The sequence below is a fragment of the Natator depressus genome, chromosome 10 (genome assembly GCF_965152275.1).
Source record: "Natator depressus isolate rNatDep1 chromosome 10, rNatDep2.hap1, whole genome shotgun sequence".
NCBI classification, from domain to species: Eukaryota; Metazoa; Chordata; order Testudines; family Cheloniidae; genus Natator; species Natator depressus.
This window is the reverse complement of record NC_134243.1, coordinates 20753032-20778774: the sequence shown is the minus strand read 5'-3', so window position 1 is coordinate 20778774 and position 25743 is coordinate 20753032. Positions and strand designations below refer to the sequence as shown.

The window sequence follows — 25743 nt, the reverse complement described above, 5'->3', positions numbered from 1 at the left end:
TGACTGGGGCTGCTGTCTACTGTGCTGTACAATGTCTAAGGCCTCTAAGACGGCCTCATTACAAGCAAGACTTCTCAGAGGACTCGGATCCTGGAAAGGGGTCAGAGTGAGAGAGGTTGTGCCTTTGGTTTTAAAAACAAAAAGAATTTAAACAGGTGCTTTGTAGAGCTGCATAGCATCTTGAATAAAAAAATGTTAGGAGAAAAGGGAACCGTGAACTGAACTGCAAACCAGTTGTAAAGGAAGCATGAGCCTGAGGGGATTGTTGTTACGTTGCCTGCCGGTGCTTTCAGGGAGAAACCGATTCACTGTGTTTCACAAATAAGGAGACAGTTGAACCACAGAAACTTCCAGATCCCTTTATATTTTAATTTAAAAACAGACGACACTGGGGGCAGATTCAGTTCCTGTCTCACGGGCCCACGCTTTGGCTTTCACACACGAGCCATCCAGCTGGGCACGGGCACTGCAGGCCCGCGCTCCGGCTGCCTCTGTGGTGAGGTCAGCTCAGGGCGCGGGGTGTTTTCACTCGGTGCCGTGACACGGCGCTGGAAACGCCCGAGCGAAGGTCAAAACTGCCCGAGCCAGGTAGGGCTCGTCCCGCTGTCTCCCCTTTGCTTCCCCCGTGGCTGACCCAGCTCCCCCACCGTCCCGCGCTCCCTTCGGGCCCCGCCCCTCGTGCGGTGGCGTCGGCTCCCCTCCTAGCCGGCCCGGCCCTAGCGCTGGATCGCGGGTTTCCCGAGCCTGCAGCGGAGCAGCCACCTGGCGTTTCGGGACGCAGCCGCAGTTAAGCGGACGCTATGGCCGAGGAGCGGGACGTGTTTCCGAGAGCCCGGGGCAGGACGCTGAGCGCCTTTCGTGAAGGTACGCGGCCGCCCGGCCCAGCACGGGGAAGGGAGGCGGCTAGGGCTCGGCACCCGGCGGAACGTTGGTGCGGCGCGCGCGGGTTTCAGCCGGGCTTTTGTCACCGGTGCGCTACCAGGCTTTGGGGGGGAACGGAACGGGCGGTGCGCAGGCCCCGCCTGGCGGGGGGCTGGGGGAGCTGGGGGCGGGGGTGAGGGTCCTGGAGAGCGTGCAGGCGGGTTGGCTCCGGGGTGGGGCTGGCCGCCGGGAAACGGGGCCGCCGAGCGGCGGAAGGTTACGGCTGTGAACCGCGGCGGTTCGGTCGCGCCGTGGCTGTGGGGGCCATGGTGGAGGGGTCACAGGCAGCCCCCGCCCGCCACAGCCCCGCAGGAGGGAGCTGTGGGCAGCTGTGGCTGGGGGCGCTCCACGTACACTCCCGCCCGCCGCGCTGAGGTGTCCTACAGCTGTGAACGATCAGCCACCAGTACCCCTTTTCTGTCAGATGACTCTTCAGTTCCCACGGCCCTGCTGCACTTGCTAAGTCTAGTAAGCTGCCTCCCACGGTAGTTCATGGCTGATGCGTTTGAGGATATTGACTGCCCCTGGCCCATTCATACCACCTCCTAGTAACGCTTAATTCTTTTCAGAGTAGCAGTGATCACTTTAGATAAGCTATTACCAGCAGTAGAGTGGGGCGGGGGGGGGGGAGAGAAAACCTTTTGAAGTGATAAACACCCATTTTTTCATGGTCTGTGTGTATAAAACATCCTCACTGCATTTTTCACTTTATGAATCGGATGAAGTGAGCTGTAGCTCATGAAAGCTTATGCTCAAATAAATTGGTTAGTCGCTAAGGTGCCGCAAGTCCTCCTTTTCTTTTGGCGTGTTAGTCTGTATTCTAACAAATTTATTTGAGCATAAGCTTTCGTGAGCTACAGCTCACTTCATCGGATGTTACAAGTGTTTTCTTTTTGTCTCATATCATCTGGTAACTTGGTATTCTTCAAATAAATACTGCCAATAAAATCTTCTTTGAAACCAGTATTGATTTGGACTTACAAACTTGTGTTCAGTGTTTATCTGCTATCTCTAGCTGTGATGTTTCCTTGTTCCAGACTTACTCTGTTTTTTTGAAAAAGGCTGAAGTTCAATGGAAGAAATGTTTAAATAATGAATAAAGTGCTGGAAAATGCAGATCCCAGGCTCCACAGATCCAAGATTCTTCCATCTGAAAATGAAAAATATTTGTTCACATTTTGGGCTAGGGTTCCCAAATGTCCTTGTTAATCTGTTCCACAGACATTGTTCTGTTCACGAATCTCTCAACTACTTTGAGATGCCTCTAACCTATAATGTTATTTTGGCACAATATTTCTTCAAAAAACATGAAAACACTACCCATTGGCCTCATTTCCTTTTCTTATTGTTTCTTTTGCTAATCCACTCCTTCTGCATTCTATCCCAGAATTTTTTGGGTACTCCGCTTTCACACTGTTCATTGTAAATGGATCCATATTGACTTTAGGCTGTGGGGTTTTTTTGTTTTTTGTTTTATACACATTTTCCTCCAAATTCCCTCTACACACATGAAATTGTGTCCCCAAATTCCTCATTGTTTAGAACAGTTGCAGTGTTTCAGCTAAGCTGCTTAGCCCTCTATAGTTTAGACAGCTAATTTTTCCAAAGAAATCACACATTTTTAAATGCTTGGTTTGTTCAATACAGTGTAGCGTAAACAATTTTTTTGGAATTTTATAGTGCAGTTTAAAAATGTGATCATACTTACCTAATGCCATAGCTAAGGCCCTACCAAATTCACCATTCACTTTGGTCAATTTCATGGTTGTAGGATTTTAAAAATTGTAGCTTTCATCTATTTAAATCTGAAATTTCATGGTGTTGTAATTGTAGGGATCCTGACCCAAAAAGAAATGGGGTGTGTGGGCGGGGATGGGTCGCGGTACTACTACCCTTACTTCTGTGCTGTTGCTGCTGGCGGCACTGCCTTCCGAGCTGGGCAGCTGGGGAGCAGTGGCTCCTGGCAGGGAGCCCAGCTCTGAAGGCAGAGCTACTGCCAGCAGCATCACAGAAGCTGATGGCATGGTACGGTTGTCACGGGTTCCCCTGAGGTGCCACCTGGAACTGTGGTATCACTGAGCCCCCGAACCATCAGCCTCTGCACTTGTCTTGCACTGTGTAAAAACAAAGCCTTCAACTTGTTCGCATGCTTGAAAATGGCCCAAAATCTAATGATGCAAGATTTCACATCTTTCATTTCTTCTGTAGCAGTAGCTGCTGACAGCACAATGTTAATCTGATGAGCAGGACAGGTAATATGTAGCAACTCTGGTTTCTGATTAAGTTTAATTTCCTGTGCAAACTTAGCCATGTAGGAAGCCAAATCTGTGTTAGTTGTGGCCACATTTTACCAAATTAGTTGGTACATCTCAAACATGTCAGTTACTGCTGTTTCGACAAAACAGGTGTCAGCAGAGGGAATGAGTGTCACATCAGCACAAAATAATTCCCTTTGAAATAAAAAAATAAAAGGCCAAGAATTGGACGGTCCAAAGAATCAGGAGACTTGTCAAAAATCAGACTAGACGCCACAGTTCCATCAGTTCATTCCATCGGTTTAGATACTAAAGCATAATTTTCTTTCAGATATTTATAAATTGCACAAATTCATCAATAGGCTCCTCTGCAATTAACAGTGGTAGTCTGGCAAAACAAAAAGCATGCACAAATTCATTGACACAATCCTACTGTGTCCGCTCTTTCATTAAAACCCTGATGAAGCTCCTGATACTGAGTGCTTATCCCAAAGCTCACTCTTTTCTTTAAGTAGAAATGTTGCTTGCTTTCGACTTGCTTCTTTATTCTGTCAGCACGAGCACGGACCTCAATGCTGCAGTAATTGCAGCGCAGTGCATCCTCTTCACTCCAGTCTTTACTTTTCTTGAAAATTTCTAAGCACAGATTTTCTTGTTGGTATTCAGGCACAGATTTGCATTTTTGTCCCACATTTTCCTTATCTTTATCTGTGGAGGATTGATTGATTTACATTCAGCACCGCACTAGATGGATGCAAAGAAATAGGTGGGAAGCGTCTCCTTGTGAGCCAACTATACTGCAATATTAACATTGGGGTTTTGTTTTTTTTTTTTTTCTGACTTCCATCAGTGTTTTACACTGAGAAACTGTTTCAGTCTCAGAGCTGCAGGACACAGCAATCACTTAAAGCATTGGTGTTTAACAAAAATAAGTACCCGAAAAAATATTGAGTGGATTGATTAAACTGGTGTAAATCAGTTAAAACTGAATTCCTTTAATTTAAAAAAAAACTCTGGTAATTTATTGGTGAAAATCGGTAAAAACTGAAAACATGGAACACTAAGAATAATCTAGCTTCCAGAAACAAAAGTTTATCCTCCTCCTTATTGATTAAAACTCAGTTCAAAACTTTTACACTTTTTTTTTTTTTTGGCTGCACCTGGCACATGTTTGTGGAGAAGCTATTATATCTGTTTCTCATGACTACATGTGGGAATTAGTGATGTTTCAGTACATTGTTCAGACACTGGCCTTATTTGAGACTGGAGCATTACAGCCACCACGGAGATGGAGAGCCAGTTTTTAATTCTCTGGACTCTGCTAAATTATATGTTGATCAACTAAGATGGAAAGAGTGCTCACTAATGTGGAATCTCTAGTCATCTGATGCTCTCCCTTTGAATAACCCTTGTGTTTATGTAATTCTATAACCTACCCAAAGGGGCATGACAAATGTACCTGACCTCCACTAGCATTGAGGACTAAAACAACTGCTAGAGATACCTGTGCACTCTCAAAAAAGCCATTGCCTGTTGCAGTTTTGAAGGAACAAAACTGCTATACAGTATTTAATTGTAGTATTGTCCATGAACATTTGATTTATGAAGAATCTTTCTTCACACAGGGTTTTTCAGAGGTTTACACTAAACTGGTGCAAACTGTGTGTGAAGAGTGGTTTATCTTGGATTATTTTAAATGTGTTCCTAATCAATTTAAACTACACTATAATAAGGCTGTCTTAAACCAAAATACAGCCTTTTTCATTTAGTGTAACCAAATTGGTTTATAATTGCACCCAGTATTAATTAAGAATTAGTAAACCGGTGGAGCTCTGTGTAAATTAGCCCTATTTCTTTTTTGGAAAAAGAAACTTACTACTTGGATTGACCAAATAGCAGAAAAAAGTGTTTGAATATATTATGTACTGATCTTCATTGTTGTGTACTATGTAGCTGAACTAATACCACAAACACATAGCTATTGACTAAATTATTCAACAATGCCATGAAAATTAATCAAACCACACAGTAACCAGATACTGTTTGCCCATCCCTGTTTATTACAACTCATAGATATTAAGGTCAGAAGGGACGATTATGGTCATCTACTCTGACCTCCTGCACAATGCAGGCCACAGAATCTCACCCACCCACTCCTGCAATAAACCTCTCTCCTATGTTTGAGCTATTGAAGTCCTCAAATCATGGTTTAAAGACTTTAAGATGCAGAGAATCCTCCAGCAAGTGACCTGTGCCCCATGCTACAGAGGAAGGCGAAAACCCCCAGGGCCTCTTCCAATCTGCCCTGGAGGAAAATTCCTTCCCAACCCCAGATATGGCAGTCAGCTGAACCGTGAGCATGTGGGCAAGATTCACCAGTCAGATACCCAGGAAAGAGTTCTCTGTAGTAACTCAGATTCCACCCCATCTAACATCCCATCACAGGCCATTGTGTTGGATCATATTAAAGAAGTTCTGTATTAAAATCACAAATGAGTTTGATTCCCCATAGTTTAAATTCCAGGGTATTACTAATTAAGAGGTCTCTTGGTGTTTGGTACTGTTTCTCTCCCTCTATGTGTGAAACTTGCAAGCTGCTAATTGTGTTAGTACATTCTAAGATGGAGTCTGTTCTCAAAGCAATTCTTTGTAACAACAACTACTCGCACACAGAGAGACTCAAAGCAATACTCTGTAACAACAGAAACAGCACCCAGAGACTCCCCGCCCTTTTGTTGTATTCATCTCACTTTGTTAACAATTGTGATTAAAATAGAGATAGAGGATGTATGTGGATGGATGCTTGGTGTGGATAATAACTGAATGATCAGGGAGGTGCCAGCCTAAGAATCTAGTGTCCAATGGCTGAAGAAGGCGTCAAGTGGAAATAACCAGAGGACCCCCAGAGGGCAGACTGGAATCCACCCAACAGCCTCAAGAATGGGAGAACCAAAGAACAAGATAACATCTGGCAGCACGGAGCCGTCAGGAATGTGCCATCTGCTGATTGATTCAGCAACAGCATGATGAAGCAATTCCCATAGACTGGCATAGGAAGAAATTCCTATAAAAATGGACTCTAGAAAGTGAGAACTTTGGGGTCTGATTCTGCAAACCAACTTCCAGGAGCATCAGATGAGCATCTGACAAGGCCCTGCTCCCTCCTAATGTCCAGGCCACCTGGCCAGTGGCTTGGCATGAGCAACTCTAAGGCTGGTAACTATGATAACAACCTTGCAGAACCTGTGTGTGTGTGTATGAATAAATATGAAATTGAATGGAATGTTATAGCTATAACTAACTGCTTACTATGAGTCTTTTTGCATTCACAATAAATGTGGCATTTTGCCTTTTCCCCTTTAATAAGATCCTGCTCGTTTTTATTTTATTGGTATAACAATTGGGCCTATTTACCATGAATAGTTAAAGATCAATTAATTGCCAAAATCATGTTACCCCATCATACCATCTCCTCCATAAACTTATCGAGTTTAATCTTGAAGCCAGATAGGTCTTTTGCCCCCACTGCTTCCCTTGGAAGGTTATTCCAGAACTTCACTCTGATGGTTGGAAACCTTCGTCTAATTTCAAGTCTAAACTTCCCGATGGCCATTTTATATCCATTTGTTCTTATGTCCACATTGGTACTGAGCTAAAATAATTCCTCTCCCTCTCTGGTATTTATCCCTCTGATATATTTATAGAGAGCAATCATATCTCCCCTCAACCTTCTTTTGGTTAGGCTAAACAAGCCAAGCTCCTTGAGTCTCCTTTCATAAGGCAGGTTTTCCATTCCTCAGATCATCCTAGTAGCCCTTCTCTGTACCTGTTCCAGTTTGAATTCATCCTTCTTAAACATGGGAGACCAGAACTGCACACAGTATTCCAGATGAAGTCTCACCAGTGCCTTGTATAACAGTACTAACACCTCCTTATCTCTACTGGAAATACCTCTCCTGATGCATCCCAAGACATTAGCTTTTTTCATAGCCATATCACATTGGCGGCTCATAGTCATCCTATGGTCAACCAATAGTGCAAGGTCCTTCCCCTCCTCCGTTACTTCTAATTGATGCATCCCCAACTTATAACTAAAATTCTTGTTGTTAATCCCTAAATGCATGACCTTGCACTTCTCACTATTAAATTTCATCCTATTACTCCAGTTTACAAGGTCATCCAGATCCTCCTGTATGATATCCTGGTCCTTCTCTAAATTGGCAATACCTCCCAGCTTTGTATCATCCGCAAAGTTTATTAGCACACTCTCACTTTTTGTGCCGAAGTTAGTAATAAAAAGATTGGTCCCAAAACCGATCCCTGAGGAACTCCACTGGTAGCCTCCCTCCAGTCTGACAGTTCATCTTTCAGTGTGACCCACTGTAGTCTCCCTTTTATCCAATTCCTTATCCACCTTTCAATTTTCATATTGATCCCTATCTTTTCCAATTTAACTAATTCCCCATGTGGCACCGTATCAAACGCCTTACTGAAATCTAGGTAAATTAGATTCACTGTGTTTCCTTTGTCTAAAACATCTGTTCCTTTCTCAAAGAAGGAGATCACCAGGTTGGTTTGGCACTATCTACCTTTTGTAAAACCATGTATTTTGTCCCATTTACCTCAATGTCCTTAAATACTTTCTCCTTCAAAATCTTTTCCAAGACCTTGCATACTACAGATGTCAAACTAACAGGCCTGTAGTTACCCGGATCACTCTTCTCCCCCACCCCCCCTTTCTTAAAAATAGGAACTGTTAGCAATTCTCTAGTCATATGGTACAACCCCTGAGTTTACAGATTCATTAAAAATTCTTGCTAATGGGCTTGCAATTTCATGTGCCAGTTCCTTCAATATTCTTGGATGAAGATTATCTAGGCTCCCCGATTTAGTCCCATTAAGCTGTTCAAGTTTTGCTTCTACCTCAGATATGGTAATATCTACCTCCATATCCTCATTCCCATTTTTCATGCTACCATTATCCCTAAGATCCTCATTAGCCTTATTAAAGACTGAGGCAAACTATTTGTTTAGATATTGGGCCATGCCTAGATTATCCTTAACCTCCACTCCATCCTCAGTGTTTAGCGGTCCCACTTCTCCTTTGTTTTGTTCTTATTTATATGGCTATAGAACCTTTTACTATTGGTTTTAATTCCTTTTGCAAGGTCCAACTCTACTTGACTTTTAGCCTGTCTCACTTTATCCCTACATATTCTGGCCTCAATAAGGTAGCTTTCCTTGCTGATCCCTCCCATCTTCCACTCCCTGTATGCTTTCTGCTTTTTCTTAATCACCTCTCTGAGATGCTTGGTCTACAACTCCTGCCTATGAATTTTTTCCCCTTTCTTGGGATGCAGGCTTCCAGTAGCTTCTGCAGCTTTTACTTGAAGTAATCCCAGGCCTCCTCTGCCTTTTTCCCTAACTAATTTCCTTAATTTTTGAAAGTCAGCCCTTTTGAAATCAAAAACCCTAGTCACAGATTTATTTTTGTTTATCCTTCCGTTCAGTTTGAACTGAATTAGCTCATGATCACTTGAACCAAGGTTGTCCCCTACAACCGTTTCTTCTGTGAGGTCCTCACTACTCACCAAATCTAAAATGGCATCCCCTCTAGTCACTTCAGCAACTATTTGATGAAGGAATCCATCAGCTATTGCATCTAGGAAAATCTGAGCCCTATTATTATTACTAGCACTTGTCCTCCAGTCTATATCTGGGAAGTTAAAGTCTCCCATGATCACACAATTTCCATTAGTATTTACTTCATTAAAAACATTAAAGAGGGCTCTATCCATATCCAAATTGGATCCTGGCAGTCGATAGCACACCTGAAGTACTATCACAGGGGAGGCTCTAGTAGTTTTCTTCTTCAATGTGATTTTTGCCCAGACGGACTCTGTCATATCCATTCCATCGCTTCTTATTTCTTTACATTCTACCTCATCCTTGATATACAATGCTACTCCACCACCGTTACCTTTATTTCTGTCTTTCCTAAACAGCACATACCCTTCAATAGCTGAAGTCCAGTCATGACTACTATTCCACCATGTTTCTGTTATTCCTATAATATCTGGTTTCACTTCCTGCACCAGTAGCTCTAGTTCCTCCATTTTGTTACCTAGGCTCCTTGCATTGGTGTACAAACATCTTAATTTTTGCTGTTTGGCCTCACTCACAATCTATACCCGATTAGGCACAGACATTCTACAGCCAGTATGACCTATTAGACTGGTATCCACACTGCCCTTCCTCCTTATGTCCATTCTCCTACCCATAGCTGTATCCTTCCTTACTTTTTTTTTTCTTCCCTCTCAATACTAAAATCCGGCATGGACGTTACCTGGACATCTCCCCCAAATTCCTAATTTAAAGCTCTCTTAATCAGAGAGCTTCGCCTTCCTCTGTAGCATGGGGCACGGGTCACTTGCTGGAGGATTCTCTGCTCCTTGAAGTCTTTAACTATGATTTGAGGACTTCAATAGCACAGATATAGGTGTGAGGTTTTTTTTTTTTTTGTAGGAGTGGTGGGTGAAATTCTGTGGCCTGCGTTGTGCAGGAGGTCAGACTAGATGATCATAATGGTCCCTTCTGACCTAAATGTCTGTGAATCTATGAATCTAGTTGTGATATATCTTCTTTTCCTTTCTGGCTTCACTCAATTTCTTCTTCTTTTTTCTTTCTTATAATAGGTGATGATGGTGTAACTCTTTTTTCCTGCATCATTTCAGTTTCTTTCCTCTGTTTGTTCGCAATCCTTTCCTTCCTCTGTTTATTCGCATTCCCATATGTCTTTCCCTTTCTCCATTATAAGTTCTTCTGCCGCTTCTCCTCCTAGAATCTCTCTGTATACTGAACTTCTCTTTTCTAATGTATCCCAACAGTCTCTCTGTCCCCATATCACCACTCATACCAATACATGTCAATTGATGACAATACATGACAATTTAAGTCATAGGAACTTTCAGACATCTATAAGGTAGAGGACTAAATTTACTAGCCAGCGACCAATTAGTATGAAAAAAGTAGACATCCTTGTTGACAGGTGATGAGCCAACTCTGTAGCTCAAATTGTTGAAAAAGGGGTGGGTGCTGGGATTCTTTCTTTGACCCCGTTCAGGTGATTCATTTTTGTGTAAACCTCTGTTTAGTATGTGTCTGATAAAATTGAAGCCTTCAGCCTTCTCTAGCTTCTGGAAAAGAGAAGTACTTTCTCCTTGTTCCTCTGGGCTGCTGGATGGGCATTTCTGATTACTTTTCCCAGAGACTCCACTTTTGTATTCTCCTGTAGTGCTTGCCTCCTGTGTTGCTCAGAGCTTTCCAGAGCAGCAGTGAAACTGACTTGATTCTTATCAGTTGCACAGCTGCCTACAGGGTTCTCACTGGCAGCAGTGAAAACTGAGAGGAATTTGGTCTGGTTTCATTGTGTAGCAGAATGGAGAAATGTTGAGCAGGAGCAAGCAGCACCAGAGAGCCTGACCTGGGAAAGCTTCCTACTTCTCCAAACTGAGTAGCTGTTTCAAACCCTCCTTTTCCTTACTAAGTCACAGAACGTGTCTGCTGAGTTAGAACCCTTAGAGTTGCAGGCTTCCTTAACTCCTCTTTATAGCATTTCACTTTAAAAAATCTAAGTTGATTTCTCTGCCTAAACAAGGTCTTCGATGCAGCACGTAAACTGATTTTTATGACAGTTGTATTTCTCATTTTCCATGCAAGACACATGAAATAAAAACCTAAATTATGTTATGTCATTCAGCCAGTTCCAAAAGGGTTCCATAGAAAACAGATGGATTGATTGATCATTTCACTTCTCTGAATAAAAACCTGTCTGAATGAGTTTTCTAATTTGCAAATGTGAAAGGTTGCATTTCAGATTTAAAAACTAATGGCTAAAGGTTTTCAGTCTCTGTAAAACGTGAGATTTAGAGGTCTTATTAATGTACAAGAGAGGACGATGACTATATGAATTGATGACGTTAGCAGACTATAAATTGTTTTATTTAACAATTACATTTTAAATTAATTGTAATGTAGGAACCTACGTTTGGCAAAGGGATGTGGGTCTAATGGCAGCAGTTAATAACTTAGAACTGATCCTGACATCTCTTGCTTTTGCTGTTGAAGGAGAGGAAAGTGGAATGGCGTACGTTAAGAATAGCAGTTACTTTTCCCAGTCTGTGTTTCAGTTTCAATGTTGTTAAACAATTTATTTTTTAAGTGTTTCCTCCTAAAGGATCCCCAAATCAAGCCACTTATTTAGTTGGCTAAATATGGGTTTGAGCCTATTTTTTTTTTTGAAATTTTTGTCTTTGATTTTTAAGGTCTTTTATCTGAAAAAACTGACTTGTTGTAGGTTGCCTAGAAATCAATGTAGCTACCATGGAAGGATGAAGTTCTGAGCTGACCTTGATAACATTTGAATCTGTAGTTCCAGGGGTGCTGAGCATGTTTCTACACTAGCCTTTTATTATATTTTAATTCCACTATTGCAGTTACACAACATAATAGTTGGAACTGTGGTAACCCTGGTCAGAGAGAGTTCTGGTGGAAATACAGTTCTCCTTGTTCTGCAGTACTATAGTGGTAGAATGTGTGGGTTTTTCATCATGAATTTAATAAAAACAAACCCACCCACTTGTATAATAAACAAGCTCCAGGACTTCAGGCAGCTACAAGTGAATGTTTTAATTGTGGATATTCATAGATATTAAGGTCAGAAGGGACCATTATGATCATCTAGTCTGACCTCCTGCACAACGCAGGCCACCGAATCTCACCCACCCACTCCTGCAAGAAACCTCTCACCTATGTCTGAGCTACTGAAGTCCTCAAATATATTAAAGGAAGGATAAAACTAAAAGGGGTAAGACAAAGGGCTTGTCTACACCACAGGTTATGTTGGTACAACTTATGTCGCTCAGGGATGTAAATAAGTTACACCGACCTAAACACTGGTGTGTACAGCGCTGTGTCGGGAGAGCTTCAGTGCAGCTGCACCACGTAGTGCTTCTAGTGTAGACTAGCGCTTCTAGTGTAGACTAGTCAGACATACCTTAAAGAAGAGCATAAAAAGGAGAAACCTAGCTGCAGTAGTCCAAAACCAAACACTTGGAATGCAAGGAAATGTCTTTAGACAATCAGGGCAGCAACAGTATACTTTTGAAAAGTTTGTACTGTAGTTTAGAGAAAAGTTAAGACACCCACATTCTCTTATCTGTAGCAGAATATGGTCTTAGCTATTCATGGATGAGTAATGAGAAATTTTTTCTTAGCCTGCTTTGCTATCTACATTATCTAAGGGTTTTTTTGTGGTACCCATTACTGAGATATCTGAGGCACAAAAGTACAAAAAATTAACTGAAACTACAAAAATCCTGTTCTTTCCCCTCCATAAGTTTCTGGCCTTAAGCAGGGTGTTAGGGAAGCTGTACACATTTTAGTTTGCCTCCAGGCTCGTATATTTTTATTCTAGGCTTCAGTCAGGAGCCATTATGAACATCCTAAATGAAGGTTTCCATTTGACCCTTCTAATTCTCACTAATCACTTTGAGGTCCAATGTAAATGACCGAAGCTAGCAAATAAACAAACAAACAAAATAAGCATGGGTACTGTTGCACAAAATACCATATTAATTTAAAATGCAATTAAATTATTTATAATATTTCATAGTATACTAGTAAATGTGGTGTAGCATTTTGAGGAGGAAAAGCAGTTCAGTCATAGTAATATGAGATCTCCCTATAATGCCATATTGTGGTAGTGGGGAGATCCTTTTGTAAGTCTAAATAGTACAACTAAAATGTGTGAGAGCAGGCTTGAAAAAAATTGCCAGAGGATTAAAACTACCAGCCCAAAGTTCAAGTGGGGGTGGGAGGTTATGTGCCTGGACCTCACTGCCAATTGACCGTATGAGTTTGTCTACACTACAGTTAGACTCCTGGAGCTGGCCTGTGCCAGCTGACTTGGCCTTCAGGCTGCAGGGCTGTTTAATTGCAGTGTAGCTTCCAGGCTCAGGCTGGAAGTGCAGGCTCTAGGACCCAGTGAGGAGAGAGGGTCCCAGCCTGAGCCTAGGAAGGTTCCTGCCCAAGCCTCATGAGAGCAATTCAGCTGGTATGGGCCAGCCCAGAGCTGCTGGGAATGAGGAAAGAATGCTGCGATTCCTACTGGGTTGCTGTCCTGCATCCTATACAGGAGATGTGTCTCTAGCTAGCAAGAGCTTTGCACTAGTAAGTGAATTTTTCAAGCTTTCTCTAATAGGGTAAGAGCAAAAAGCATTTAACATAATAATTTAAGTGTATATTCCTCCTGACACCATAAAATGTTGTGTGCATTTTTTATTTAATTAAAAAGGCAATAATTGAAAATGAATCTCTTATGTTCCATGCTGTTGAGCTATGTTGTAGTCCTGCAGTTTTAAGCAGCATTTGCTTTGTTGTTGGTACACTTTTTCTCTAGTCATCATACAGCCACATGTCAGCATTGCATAATTAGAATAAATAAAAATGCTCTAATCTGTAGTAGGGAAATATTATGCTTGTGCTTACTCTATTAAAGTATTGTGCCTACTGTATTAAAGTGGCCTTCATTTAAAGAAAAAAGAATGAGGCGTACTTGTGGCATCTTAGAGACTAACAAATTTATTTGGGCATAAGCTTTCGTGGGCTAAAACCCACTTCATCAGATGCATGGAGTGGAAAATACAGTAGGAAAATAGATACACACACACACACACACACACACACACAGAAAACATGAAAAGATGGGGGTTGCCTTACCAACTCTAATGAGACAAATCAATTAAAGTGGGCTATTATCAGCAGGTGAAAAAAATCACATTTATAGCGGTAATCGGGATGGCACATTTCAAACAGTTGACAAGAAGATGTGAGTAACAATAGGGGGGAAAAATTAGCATGGGGAAATAGTTTTTAGTTTGTGTAATGACCCCCCATCGACTCCCAGTCTTTATTCAGGCCTAATTTGATGGTGTTCAGTATGCAAATTAATTCCAGTTCTGCAGTTTCTCGTTGGAGTCTGTTTTTGAAGTTTTTTGTTGTTGAAGAATTTAAAGAAAGTTACTCTTCACCTTCGTGTTGATAATACAGGGAAAATTTCCTTTCCCTTTAAGATTTTACTAATATTTCATTTTTTTCTTTAAGATGATGAAGGTCAATGGAAAGCCCCTTTCTACTTCATCCAAGGAGCGGATCCTCAGTTTGGACTGATGAAAGCCTGGGCAATTGGTGACTGTGACAATGGAGGTGATGAATGGGGAGAGGAGATCAAATTAACAGAGCAAGCTGTGCAAGCCATTAACCAGTTAAACCCCAAGCCCAAGTTCTTTGTACTGTGTGGTGACCTCATACATGGTATGCCAGGTAAGACTGTTAATGTACACTGGTAATCGTATTCCCATTTTCTTTTTTTAATTTTTAGATGTGATATATAATTACCTTAGCTTTACAGTCAGGCATAGTATTGTGTTCTCATGGATATGTACTTCTAAGCCCATACTTGAAGTAGTATTCTGACCTCTCCAGTTGACTTCCTGTGCCATTCATGCGTGCTAGCTCTGCCTCTGTTAGTAACTTCTTCCTGTGGCTTAGAGAAAATTTGCTGTTAGAATGAAATAAAAATTTTAAGAGGATGTGTAAAAGTTCTTTCACCAAAAGTATTACTTTCATAAACAGTATAGGGACTATAGCCAGGGGACACTCCAGAAACTAGCTATAATATGTCTGCTGCACTGTTGGAGGACTTCCAGTCACAAAATTAAATAATGCAGTAACTGAATATAAAACTGATATGTTGGATTTCACCTTGTATGGGTATTTCCGGAAAGTCATTAACATAAGAAGGCTCTTAAGCCTCTGAAAAGAATTTTGTCTACTCAGGACTCATGTCCATATCAGTTCTGTCATAAGTAGCCCTCTTGTTAAAAGTTTCAGAGGGACTAAGGACTGAATGGGCATAGACCCTGATCTATCCTCTCATCTCTAGATGGTGTCTGTACAGATCAGGTTCGGGCAGGACAGAACGTGGAAATTTGTACACTGTCACCCCTGGAAACTTTTTTTGGTGGGGTGGGGGTTGGATAGTGGACTTTTCCAACCAGTATTATCTGTCTAGCACAGCGATACTCAGACTGGGTCTTGCAAACTGCAAGTGGCATGTTAATGTGTCTCCTGCAGCATGTGATATTAAAACGCTGTGTGATTTTATTATTAACCAGTCTAAGTTATTAACCAATCAGGATGCTTTTACTATTACTTTTTTTTTTTTTTTTTTACTTACCCAATTGTAGTTAATAAATAATAATCCTTGCTCAGTCATTTTTGCTGTGAGAATATATACAGGTATAAAAAACTAAATATTTCCCCTGTCACACTGTTTAAATATGAATATATAATACTATAGTAAATGACACAATGAAGTCACACTACTGTGACTCTTTTGGGTAATGTGGATCATTAATTTGACTCCTGAACCACTGCGGTCTGACTATCACCAGTCTGGCATCTTTAATGAGCATAGGGCTCTGATTTATCGTAAAACGTAAGAAACAAATTTGTCAGAGTATGGCAAATTGTTATCAAATAGTCATCTCAATTATAAAATACATTAATGTTAAACTGAACAGATTGTAGAGCTAAGACTGCTTATGTTCTGTATAGTGTATTTGTTATGCCTTGTATAAATTTTGCCAGCAGCCTATTGCAATTTCCAAGTAGTAGCAGGAGAGAGCAGTTTCATTGGCCTTTCACCTTTGTCTCATCTCTTCTTTCTGGTGTAAAGATAACTAGTAACTATAGGTAGTACAGGTATATCTTGCTTTGATCCTAACAATCCATTGTTTAAAATGTAAACATTTTTCTTAAATCAATGAAGCAATATTCTGCACATCCGCTTCATGATTATTAGGCACTTTATGGAGAGTTAAGGAAATAGTCTATTAAAGGAAAGTGTAGCTCCTACTAGAACAGCTCTTTCATTGCTTTACATTGCTGTTTACATGTGTTTAAGTTTATACGAACGATTTACTGACACTTTTTATAAATACATTTTATAGCCAGTAATTTGTCTTTCTGTCTAAACTGAAAAGAGACAAAGATGCTAAAGTAAATACTTCTTTGGCTAAGAGACATCGTGTGCAGTATTCTTTGGATGTTTGCCCAAAAGGTCATTCAGACTTGCTTGAAGCAGCAAGTGGAATGGAAACGCAATCAGAAAAATATTCTAGAAAAGTACAAAGAAAAGGATTCTGGTCTAATCATAAATGAATGAACATAAAAATATGGATGCTTTGGAGGAACTGAAATTTTTGGTGGGGTCTTATATTTTTTTCCTAATATTTTCTTTCACTTATTTGTAGTAAGCTTTTGGAATAATCTTAAGTAAAAATTCTTTGAAAAGGCCAAATGAATGGAATAATAAATCAAGTAAAAGAAGAAAATTTTGAAAACAAACCCAAATCCTAGAGAAGTCCTAATGAAACATTTACTGAAAATGTTTTGAAAAATGTGTGCGGAAACAAGTCCAGATGGTTGATGGATATTTTATTTCTTTTCTTTTTTTTAAGAGGCATTTTGCAATGAATCAAGATCTTGGTTCCTTAACAACTCATTTGCTGTGTTTTCTCCACCAAAATTTCAATTTCCTGACATTAGAATTAGAGATTTTATCTGACATTACCCTCTCTAATTTCCTTGTAATAACATTTGCTTCTAAGAAAACTTGAAAGTAGTGCAATCACATGCTGAGTTCCCTTTCTCACTTAAAGATTCAGATGGCTTCATTTGTTCCACTTTACCACAGAATTGGTAAAACTCTTTGTCAAACTTCCTCTTCTGACACACACGAGTGCTTGTAACACACTGTTTTGTTTCTTTTCTGCAGTCGTATGGTTTGGGTCAAGATTACAAAATAATATACCCTGTCACATGTCCATTGGCTTCTGTTATGCTTGGGATTTAATATTTTTTTAACCACGATTAAAAATCAGAGTGACATTCTTTTGTCATTCAGGGATGCCTTAATTAGACTGAAGTAAAGCTAAATCAGCAGCTGATTATGGAAATCATCATAGGAATACTTGAATTGGTCTGTAAGTGCTTTCACTTTATGCCAAGAATGTGAAGTTGTAGGAAAACCTTCTCCAGCATTAAGGAGCAAAAGGCAAACTGCTTGAGAATTTAAGTATTTTTTTTTTGTTATGAATAGTTAATTTTTTGATGTTTAAAAAATTACCTCCTTCCAAGTAACACATTTCTGCAGTGTATAATAATCAATCAGAGGTTTTAAAACTTAACTTTTTAAAAATTCATTCCAACAGATACTTCCACCGTAGCCCTAAAGTAAAAAACAGGGATATATCTATATAATGGGGAGTATACCCACATAGCTATGGCACTGTAGTTATGCTGACATAACCCCATAGTGTAGACACAGCCGACATCAACTTCAAGGGTTTTTTCCAACAGTGAGGAACATCACCTCCACAAGCAACTGTAGTGATGTCAGTGGAAATGTCAAGGTGTGGATTTTTCGTAGCCCTAAGCAACTTAGCTATGTCGACCTAAACTTTAAGTGTAGATCAGACCTGGGACTGCTCATGTGTGTGAAGTTACTCACATGCATAAAGTGTTTGCAGTATTGGGGTCGAATACTATTTTTGTTGGGTTTTTTTCTTATCCTTTTAATACTTTCTGATTTCACTATTTTCATTACTGTTCAACACAAGATCATTTGGATCAACACTAATACATTTGTAGTGAAGTGGTACTGACTTCATTTCATGCTTTTCCTCAGTGGAGTTTTTCCAGTGATCTGTGTGTCAATTTGTTTAATCATTTTAGTTCCATAATGTATTGGGAGAAAAGGCTAAAAAAAAGTTTTCTCAATGGACATAAATCACCAAAGGCGTAAGAGGAGGCAATCCTTGATTTCAGTCTGACAGTACTGAATTTGGCCCATTACTATTTCTAATTGATATATCAAATTGATAAGAGCTCTCTAGTTCAGTTGTGGTTTTAAACTACGCTTAAGCTGACAAAAATAATGTTAATCAAAGAGTACTGCAGTTGTTTTCCCAATATGGTTTTTGCTTAAGAATGACAGATTAAAGTTTGAATACATTTTTAGCATCCATTGACTTCATATTATTATCTGTGCTCTCTTGGATTGTATTTACATTTTTCTATGTTTAACTTCCATCTCAATCTGTTAAATAATAATAAAAAGAACTACCCATCTTAAATACATTTTTAACTAGGAGGAACACATGAAGTATGTAGAGCTTTGACTATGACTGAATTATAAAGCACAGCAGATTTTTGGTTGAAATGATGTCAAGACCTTTGAACAGGGACTCCAAGAAGTCTCAGGATTCCAACAGCTAGGAGTGATGAATAGAATCCTGATCAGCCAAGCTAGGAAGCAATCAAGCAATACACTTGTTATCCATTACACATGCCATTAAAGGAGCTAAGTAATCAGTGCCAATGTCTCAGTATATAGATGCTGATTAAAACTGATTTATACTCAGAACATTATTTTGAAAAGTTTCTCTTGATTATGTAATCAGAAATAGTGTTACCAAGAATAGTTAACCTAGTATTGTGGCACTAAATCAAGAATTTTACAAAACACAGTTGCAGTATAAGGTGTTTCTAAAAATAACTTTTTCTACAAGCTCCTTAGATATTTATAACTAGATGTATTGTGATCATTGGAAACTTTTTTTCCTGAAGACTTCCATGTGTATATTAAGTCAGCATAATTTGGTATATCAAAAATGTTAACCAAGAAACCTCACAAAGGGTTAAGGGGCCACAGTCAATACTTGCACTGCTTAGTAAAGGAAGCAGAAACCAAATGCCAGTCTGCTAAAGGGAATTCTCCCAGTGTGGAGGAGTTCCCCATAGCAGTGATACTCAGACTGAGGCTCCTGAGCCACAAATGGTTCGTTAATGTGTCTGAGGTGCTTTGCAGCACGTGGTATTAAAACAGTGTGATTTAATTAACAACCAATCAGGATGCTTTTACTATGTTATTAACCAATTGTAGTTGGTAAAATAATACTTGGTCAGTCATTTTGCTATGTGAATAATTATATATGTATAGTAAATGAAACAATGAATTCACACTACTGTGACTCCTTTGGGGAATGTGGATCGCTAATTTGGCTCCTGAATCACTGACGTCTGAGTATCACTGCCCCAGAGGATGTAGAGACAGCATAGCTGGTTCCTTCACCTTTCTCTCTTTCCCCCTGACCCTGGTGCAGGGGCTGGAGTGCACTGTACTCTGCTAGCCTCGGATGACCTATGGTCCCTAGTGGACTTTTGTCCATTAGCACCAGTTAATGTCCCCTCTAGCTGCTTAATCTGGGCTGGGGAAGAGAGTCAGGAAGCCATAACTGGGTGTTGAGTCTCAGCTTTTCCTCTTCTTCCACCGTCCCAGGCTCCCCTGGGTGACATGGTGGGTTTGGGAACTATCCTGTTTTGTGGGAACCCTTAAGCTCAGGAAGAGTGAATGTAGCTCTTATCCTACACTCCCTGAGACTCCAACAGCCTGGCAAGTAAGCAGGCAGTGGAGCACTCAAAGTTACTTTTATCCCTCCCCTGCAGTGCAGCAAGTGGTCAGCTGGGGAGCTGCTGAGAAGCTACTGAAGAAAGGGATCAGCATATGCTAGGCGTGATCTCACTCATGTGAGTGCTCCTTGGTCTACAGGGGAAGTGGTAGGAGGTGGTTGTGGAGGCAGTGGTTCTGGTAGTGAAACAGCTGATTCAAACACTTCCTTTGAAAAATCTCTGAGCACAGGTCACAAAGAGCACGTTTTTCAACTTATAATCAGTTGCATGTTTTCTTCTCAACATGATTGTAGCTCACGAGGGCCCTCTGTTGTACACCAGTGGTCTAAAGAATATTACTGTTACAAATCCAATTCAGGGAAGCTCTTGAGCACATGCTTGACTTTAAGCCTGTGCTTAAGTACTTTCCTGACTACAGGCCAAACTCACTTGGATTATACTGTTGACAATTTGCTAGATGCTTACAGAAGTTGTGGAGCCTAACATTTTGTGTCTGTGAAGGTGAGAGAGAACTGGACAACTGTTGATTACATGTGGTCCTCAGTGTAGACTGATTTAAACCAAAACTATTTAAATCTGAGCAATTTTAATCATGATTTAAATCAACAAGCAGGAAGCCTTGAATTAAATAACTGATTTTAATTGTGTTTTGCATTTGTACTTCAGTTCTTTTCCTAAAGAAAGATTGATTCTCATTGGTTGGTAACCATTAAACCATGCTGATGTGCAACTAAACATAGCATTGATACGAAATGTGGTGTTTCTTTTTGCCAGCCAGGAGGGTATGCTATACCTGAAAACATTTTTATTTAAGCAATTATATAGTTTCACTTACCTTTATTCAGATTCTAAATTTTAACTTTTTTATTATTGATTTCTTATTTACTGGATGATAAAGATTTTACTTCTGATTGATGTGTCTGTCTGAACTGTGTGCTCCTCTGCACTTGTCGGCTTTCCCCCAACCCTTAGTTTAAAAAAAACTTCTCTACACCCTTTTTTAAATTTTAGATGCCAGCAATCTGGTACCATTTTGCTTGAGATGGAGCCCATCCTTTCTGTATAGGCTCCTCCCTTCCCAAAAGGAAAGGTCCCAGATCCTAATAAACCTGAATCCCTCCTCAGAACACCATTGTCTCATCCATGCACTGAGACCCTGAAGTTCTGTCTAACTGACACTGTACATGGAACTGGAAGCATTTGAGAGAATGCTACCATGGAGATCCTGGACTTTACTCTTACCTGGCAACCTAAATTTGGCCTCGAGGATGTCTCTCCTACCTTTCCTTATGTCATTGGTACCTACGTGTACCACGACCACCGGCTCTTCTCCCGTACTGCCAATATGTCTGTCTAGATCAGCGATTCTCAACCTGCAGGACGCATGTGGCCCCAATTAGCACACAGTTGTGGGCCAGCTCAACCGTGTGCTAAAGGCCATGGCTGCCGGCAGTCCTGACAGCCCCCAGAACCCACACGGTGGAGTTCGGGGGGTCCCTGCGCAGCAGGGTCTGGGGTGCAGGTCCCTGCCCCATGCCCAGCTCCTGTGGAGAGCTCAATTTTGTGGAGGGGTCTCTGGGCGGAGGGCGCTGAGCGTAGGTGTTTGTGTGTGGGGGGCAGTTGGTGGGGGGCATTGTGGGTCTCAACCTGCGGCCCAGGTAACACTTTGTGGGCCGCATAAATAGGTTGAGAACCACTGGCCTAGATGTCTCAAGGGATCCGTAATCTTCACACCTGGTAGGCCAATCCCCATGTGGTTCTCTGAGGCCTTAAAAACCCAACTCCACTCCAGCTTGATCTTTTCCTTTCCTGAGACTTTCATTCTCCTCAACAACGCCGAAGCTGGCTGACTAAAGCTGGGCCGCTCTGACTGTGTCCCTGGAAGTCTCATCTGTGTACTACTTTGTCTCCTGTAACTCCTCCAGTTCAGTCACTCCAAATTCAAGAGCCCATACTCTGTCTCTGAGGGTGATTAGCTGCTTGCACCAAACGCAGAGATATGCTACCTGCCCACAAGGCAGGTAATTGTATATGATGCATTCAGTGCATTTAACTGGATAGCCCTTGCTCTGCTGCTGGACTTTGAGCTGCATTATTTTCACTCCTGTTGGGGTTTTTGTTTTGTTTTGTGTATGTGTGTGTTTGGGGAAGGGTGGGGAATGCTACTGGTCTTAGTTTAGAGAATCTTTATTAGGTATATCTAGCTCTCATTCTGCCTCTCTTAAACTTGCTTGCAAAACTCCCGTTTGTTGCTCTTGTTTGCTATCTTATGAGCTGGCTTTTTAAACCTCTGTTCTCTCTGAGTTAGCTCCTCCCGCTTGTAATCCTAAAGGGATTTGGGATCAAAGGATGGCAAACTAGAGCCTTGTTAGGAAGCTCTCAGTCTTGCTATGCTTAACAAACAGCCCCCCAAACAAACTACAATGTAAACTTCAATCAGGTAGTCACATGGCAAGCAAGCACACAACAACAGACAACAAGCTCACCCCAAGGGTCATGTAGTCACACCTCCTTCACCTGAAGAACTATCTCACAAAACTCCAGTTTGCTAGCTCTCTAGGACATTGTCCTTCAGGATATTAGAACTAGTAGATCTCTCACCTAGATTTTATTCATAGATTGGAAGTCAAGCTTTCCTGCTCTTTCAATACCTTATTTGTTTCTTAACTTTGAATGAACTAATTACTGAAGTAGTTGAATAAACTGAAATAAAGAAAATATTCTGTCTTCCTGCAGCGTTGTCTCTGCACCTGTCAAAAGCTGGTTTAGCACTTCAACAAACTCTGGTTCCAGGTGTTTAGCCACTGACTTTTACGAATTCAGCGGTTTGACTTTCTTTAAAACTTATCACTATTCAGTATTACATTTTGTATAAGAACGGCCATACTGGATCAGACCATAGGTCCATCTAGCCCAGTATTCTGTCTTCCAACAGTGGCCAATGCTAGTTGCCCCAAAGGGAATGAACAGAACAGGTAATCATCAAGTGATCAATCCCCTGTTGCCCATTCCCAGCTTCTGGGCTAGGGACACCATTCCTGGCTAATAGCAACTGATGGACCTATCCTCCATGAACTTATCTAATTCTTTTTTGAACCCTGTTATCATCTTGGCCTTCACAACATCCTCTGGCAAGGAGTTCCAGAGGTTGACTGTATGTTGAGTGAAGAAATACTTCCTTTTGTTTGTTTTAAACCAGCTGCCTGTTAATTTCATTTGGTGACCCCTAGTTCTTTCATTATGAAAAGGAGTAAATAAGGAAGTGTTATTTACTCCTTCTCCACACCAGTCATGATTTTATAGACCTCTATCATATCCCCTCCACCCCCCCCCCCCCCGCTTAGTTGTCTCTTTTTTCCAAGCTGAAAAGTCCCAGTTTTATTAATCTCTCCATATGGCAGCCATTCCATACCCCTAATAATTTTTGTTGCCCTCTTCTGAACCTTTTCCCATTCCAATATATATATATATATTTTTTTTTAAATGGGGCGACCACATTTGCATGCAGTATTTGAGATGTGAGTATACCATGGATTTATATAGAGGCAATATGATATTTTCTGTCTTATTATCTATCCCTAATGATTCCCAACATTCTGTTAGCTTTTTAGACTGCTACTGCACATTGAGTGGATGTTTTCAGAGAACTATCCACAATGATGCCAAGATCTTGAGTGGTAACAGCTAATTTAGACCCCATCATTTTATATGTATAGTTGGGATTAAGTTTTCCAATGTGCATTACTTTGCATTTATCAGTGTTGAATTTCATCTGCCATTTTGTTGCCCAGTTACTCCGTTTTGAGAGATCCTTTTGTAGCTCTTCGCAGTCTGCTGTGGACTTACCTATCTTGAGTAGTTTTTGTATCATCTGCAAATTTTGCCACCTCACTGTTTACCCCTTTTCCAGATCATTTATGAATATGTTGAATAGGACTGGGCCCATTACAGACATCTGCAGGACACCACTATTTACCTTTCTCCATTCTGAAAACTGACCATTTTTTTCCAATCCTTTGTTTCCTGTCTTTTAACCAGTTACCAATCCATGAGAGGACCTTCCCTCTTATCCCGTGATAGCTTACTTTGCTCAGGAGCCTTTGGTGAGGGACCTTGTCGAAGGCTTTCTGAAAATCTAAGTCCAGTATATCCACTGGATTCCCCCTTGTCCACATGCTTGTTGACCCCCTCAAAGAATGTTAGATTGGTGAGGCATGATTTCCATTTGCAAAAACCATGTTGACTCTTCCCCAACAAATTATGTTCATCTATGTGTCTGACAATTTTGTTCTTTACTATAGTTTCAACCAGTTGGCCTGGTACTGAAGTCAGACTTACTAGCCTATAACTGCCAGGATCACCTCTGGAGCCCTTTTTAAAATTTGGCATCACATTATGTATTTAATCAGAATTATTTTAATACATTATAATTTAGCCTCAACATAGGTTGTCAATTTTAAATGTATTTATTTAAAAAAACCCCAAACCCTGTATTTAACTTACATTAAAAATTGTTTTTTAATTCATTTTTTTAAAATCGATTTTTATTTATGGTGGTCATATTATGGAAGAACCTGCATAATGCAATGCAATAAATAATATAGGACAAAATTTTGAGTCTCTTTAATGACATAGGCCAAATGATTATATCTTAAATTCTCCAGGTGCAATGAGAGGTTCTGAAAATTTGGCTTTGGGTAATACCCATTGATTTCAAATCTAAGTAGCCTATTTGCCTCTGTTGGCAAATCCCACTGGACCTGCACCTTTAGGTGCCTAAGTACCTTTGACTGGCCCATAGCATCCAGTGCAAAGTGAATAAAAATAGGACTCTTGAATTTGATGGCTTTAGGGTTAATTTCTACTCTGGGAGTAGAAATTTTAAAATTTCTTCTATCATATTGTTTGTTAATTTCTATTATAAAATTAATAAACAAATGTTAATATATAATGGGCAACCTTGCCAGGAGCTGTCAAGGTTCCTCCCCAACTCTGAACTCTAGGGTACAGATGTGGGGACCTGCATGAAAACCTCCTAAGCTTACTTTTACCAGCTTAGGTTAAAACTTCCCCAAGGTACAAATTAATTTTATCCTTTGTCCTTGGAATATCCACTGCCACCACCAAACTCTAACTGGGTTTACTGGGAAACGTAGTTTGGACACGTCTTTCCTCCCAACCCTTGCACCCCACTTCCTGGGAAAGGTTTGGTAAAAATCCTCACCAATTTGCATAGGTGACCACAGACCCAAACCCTTGGATCTGAGAACAATGAAAAAGCATTCAGTTTTCTTACAAGAAGACTTTTAATAGAAGTAAAGAATTCACCTCTGTAAAATCAGGATGGTAAATACCTTACAGGGTAATTAGATTCAAAACATAGAGAATCCCTCTAGGCAAAACCTTAAGTTACAAAAAAGACACACAGACAGAAATAGTCATTCTATTCAGCACAATTCTTTTCTCAGCCATTTAAAGAAATCATAATCTAACACATACCTAGCTAGATTACTTACTAAAGTTCTAAGACTCCATTCCTGGTCTATCCCCGGCAAAAGCAGCATATAGACAGACACACAGACCCTTTGTTTCTCTCCCTCCTCCCAGCTTTTGAAAGTATCTTGTCTCTTCATTGGTCATTTTGGTCAGGTGCCAGCGAGGTTACCTTTAGCTTCTTAACCCTTTACAGGTGAGAGGATTTTTCCTCTGGCCAGGAGGGATTTTAAAGGGGTTTACCCTTCCCTTTATATTTATGACAGGAGCTGACTTTTTTTGTCCACTAATGCACTTACAGCATCCCTTGTCAGCTTCATAATATCAATGATGTTGCCATTTTCCAGTTACGTGGACACGGCATGTATGTCTTTGTCTGCACTCAAACCTACATCCTTCACTGAGGTGGTTTGGTTGAATCCCTAAGCTGTAAAAACACCAGTTCTGGAATCTAATTTTTGCATGGATCGAATAGCAA

At 40.6% G+C, this 25743-nt stretch overlaps 1 protein-coding gene across 3 annotated transcripts in view; it reads left to right on the top strand.

Moving 5' to 3' along the window:
• Positions 1-423: 423 nt before the first annotated feature.
• Positions 424-25743, top strand: part of CPPED1 (calcineurin like phosphoesterase domain containing 1) — a 78194-nt gene continuing 52874 nt past the window's right edge. Inside the window, exons 1-2 of one of the 3 annotated variants that reach the window (XM_074965423.1) lie at positions 424-588; positions 14340-14558. In XM_074965423.1, coding sequence (XP_074821524.1) covers positions 14405-14558 — 154 coding nt within the window. In that variant the 5' untranslated portion in view covers positions 424-588; positions 14340-14404. Of the gene's footprint in view, positions 589-648; positions 865-14339; positions 14559-25743 lie in introns of those variants that run through there. The other 2 variants (XM_074965424.1, XM_074965422.1) reach the window with 2 other exon arrangements.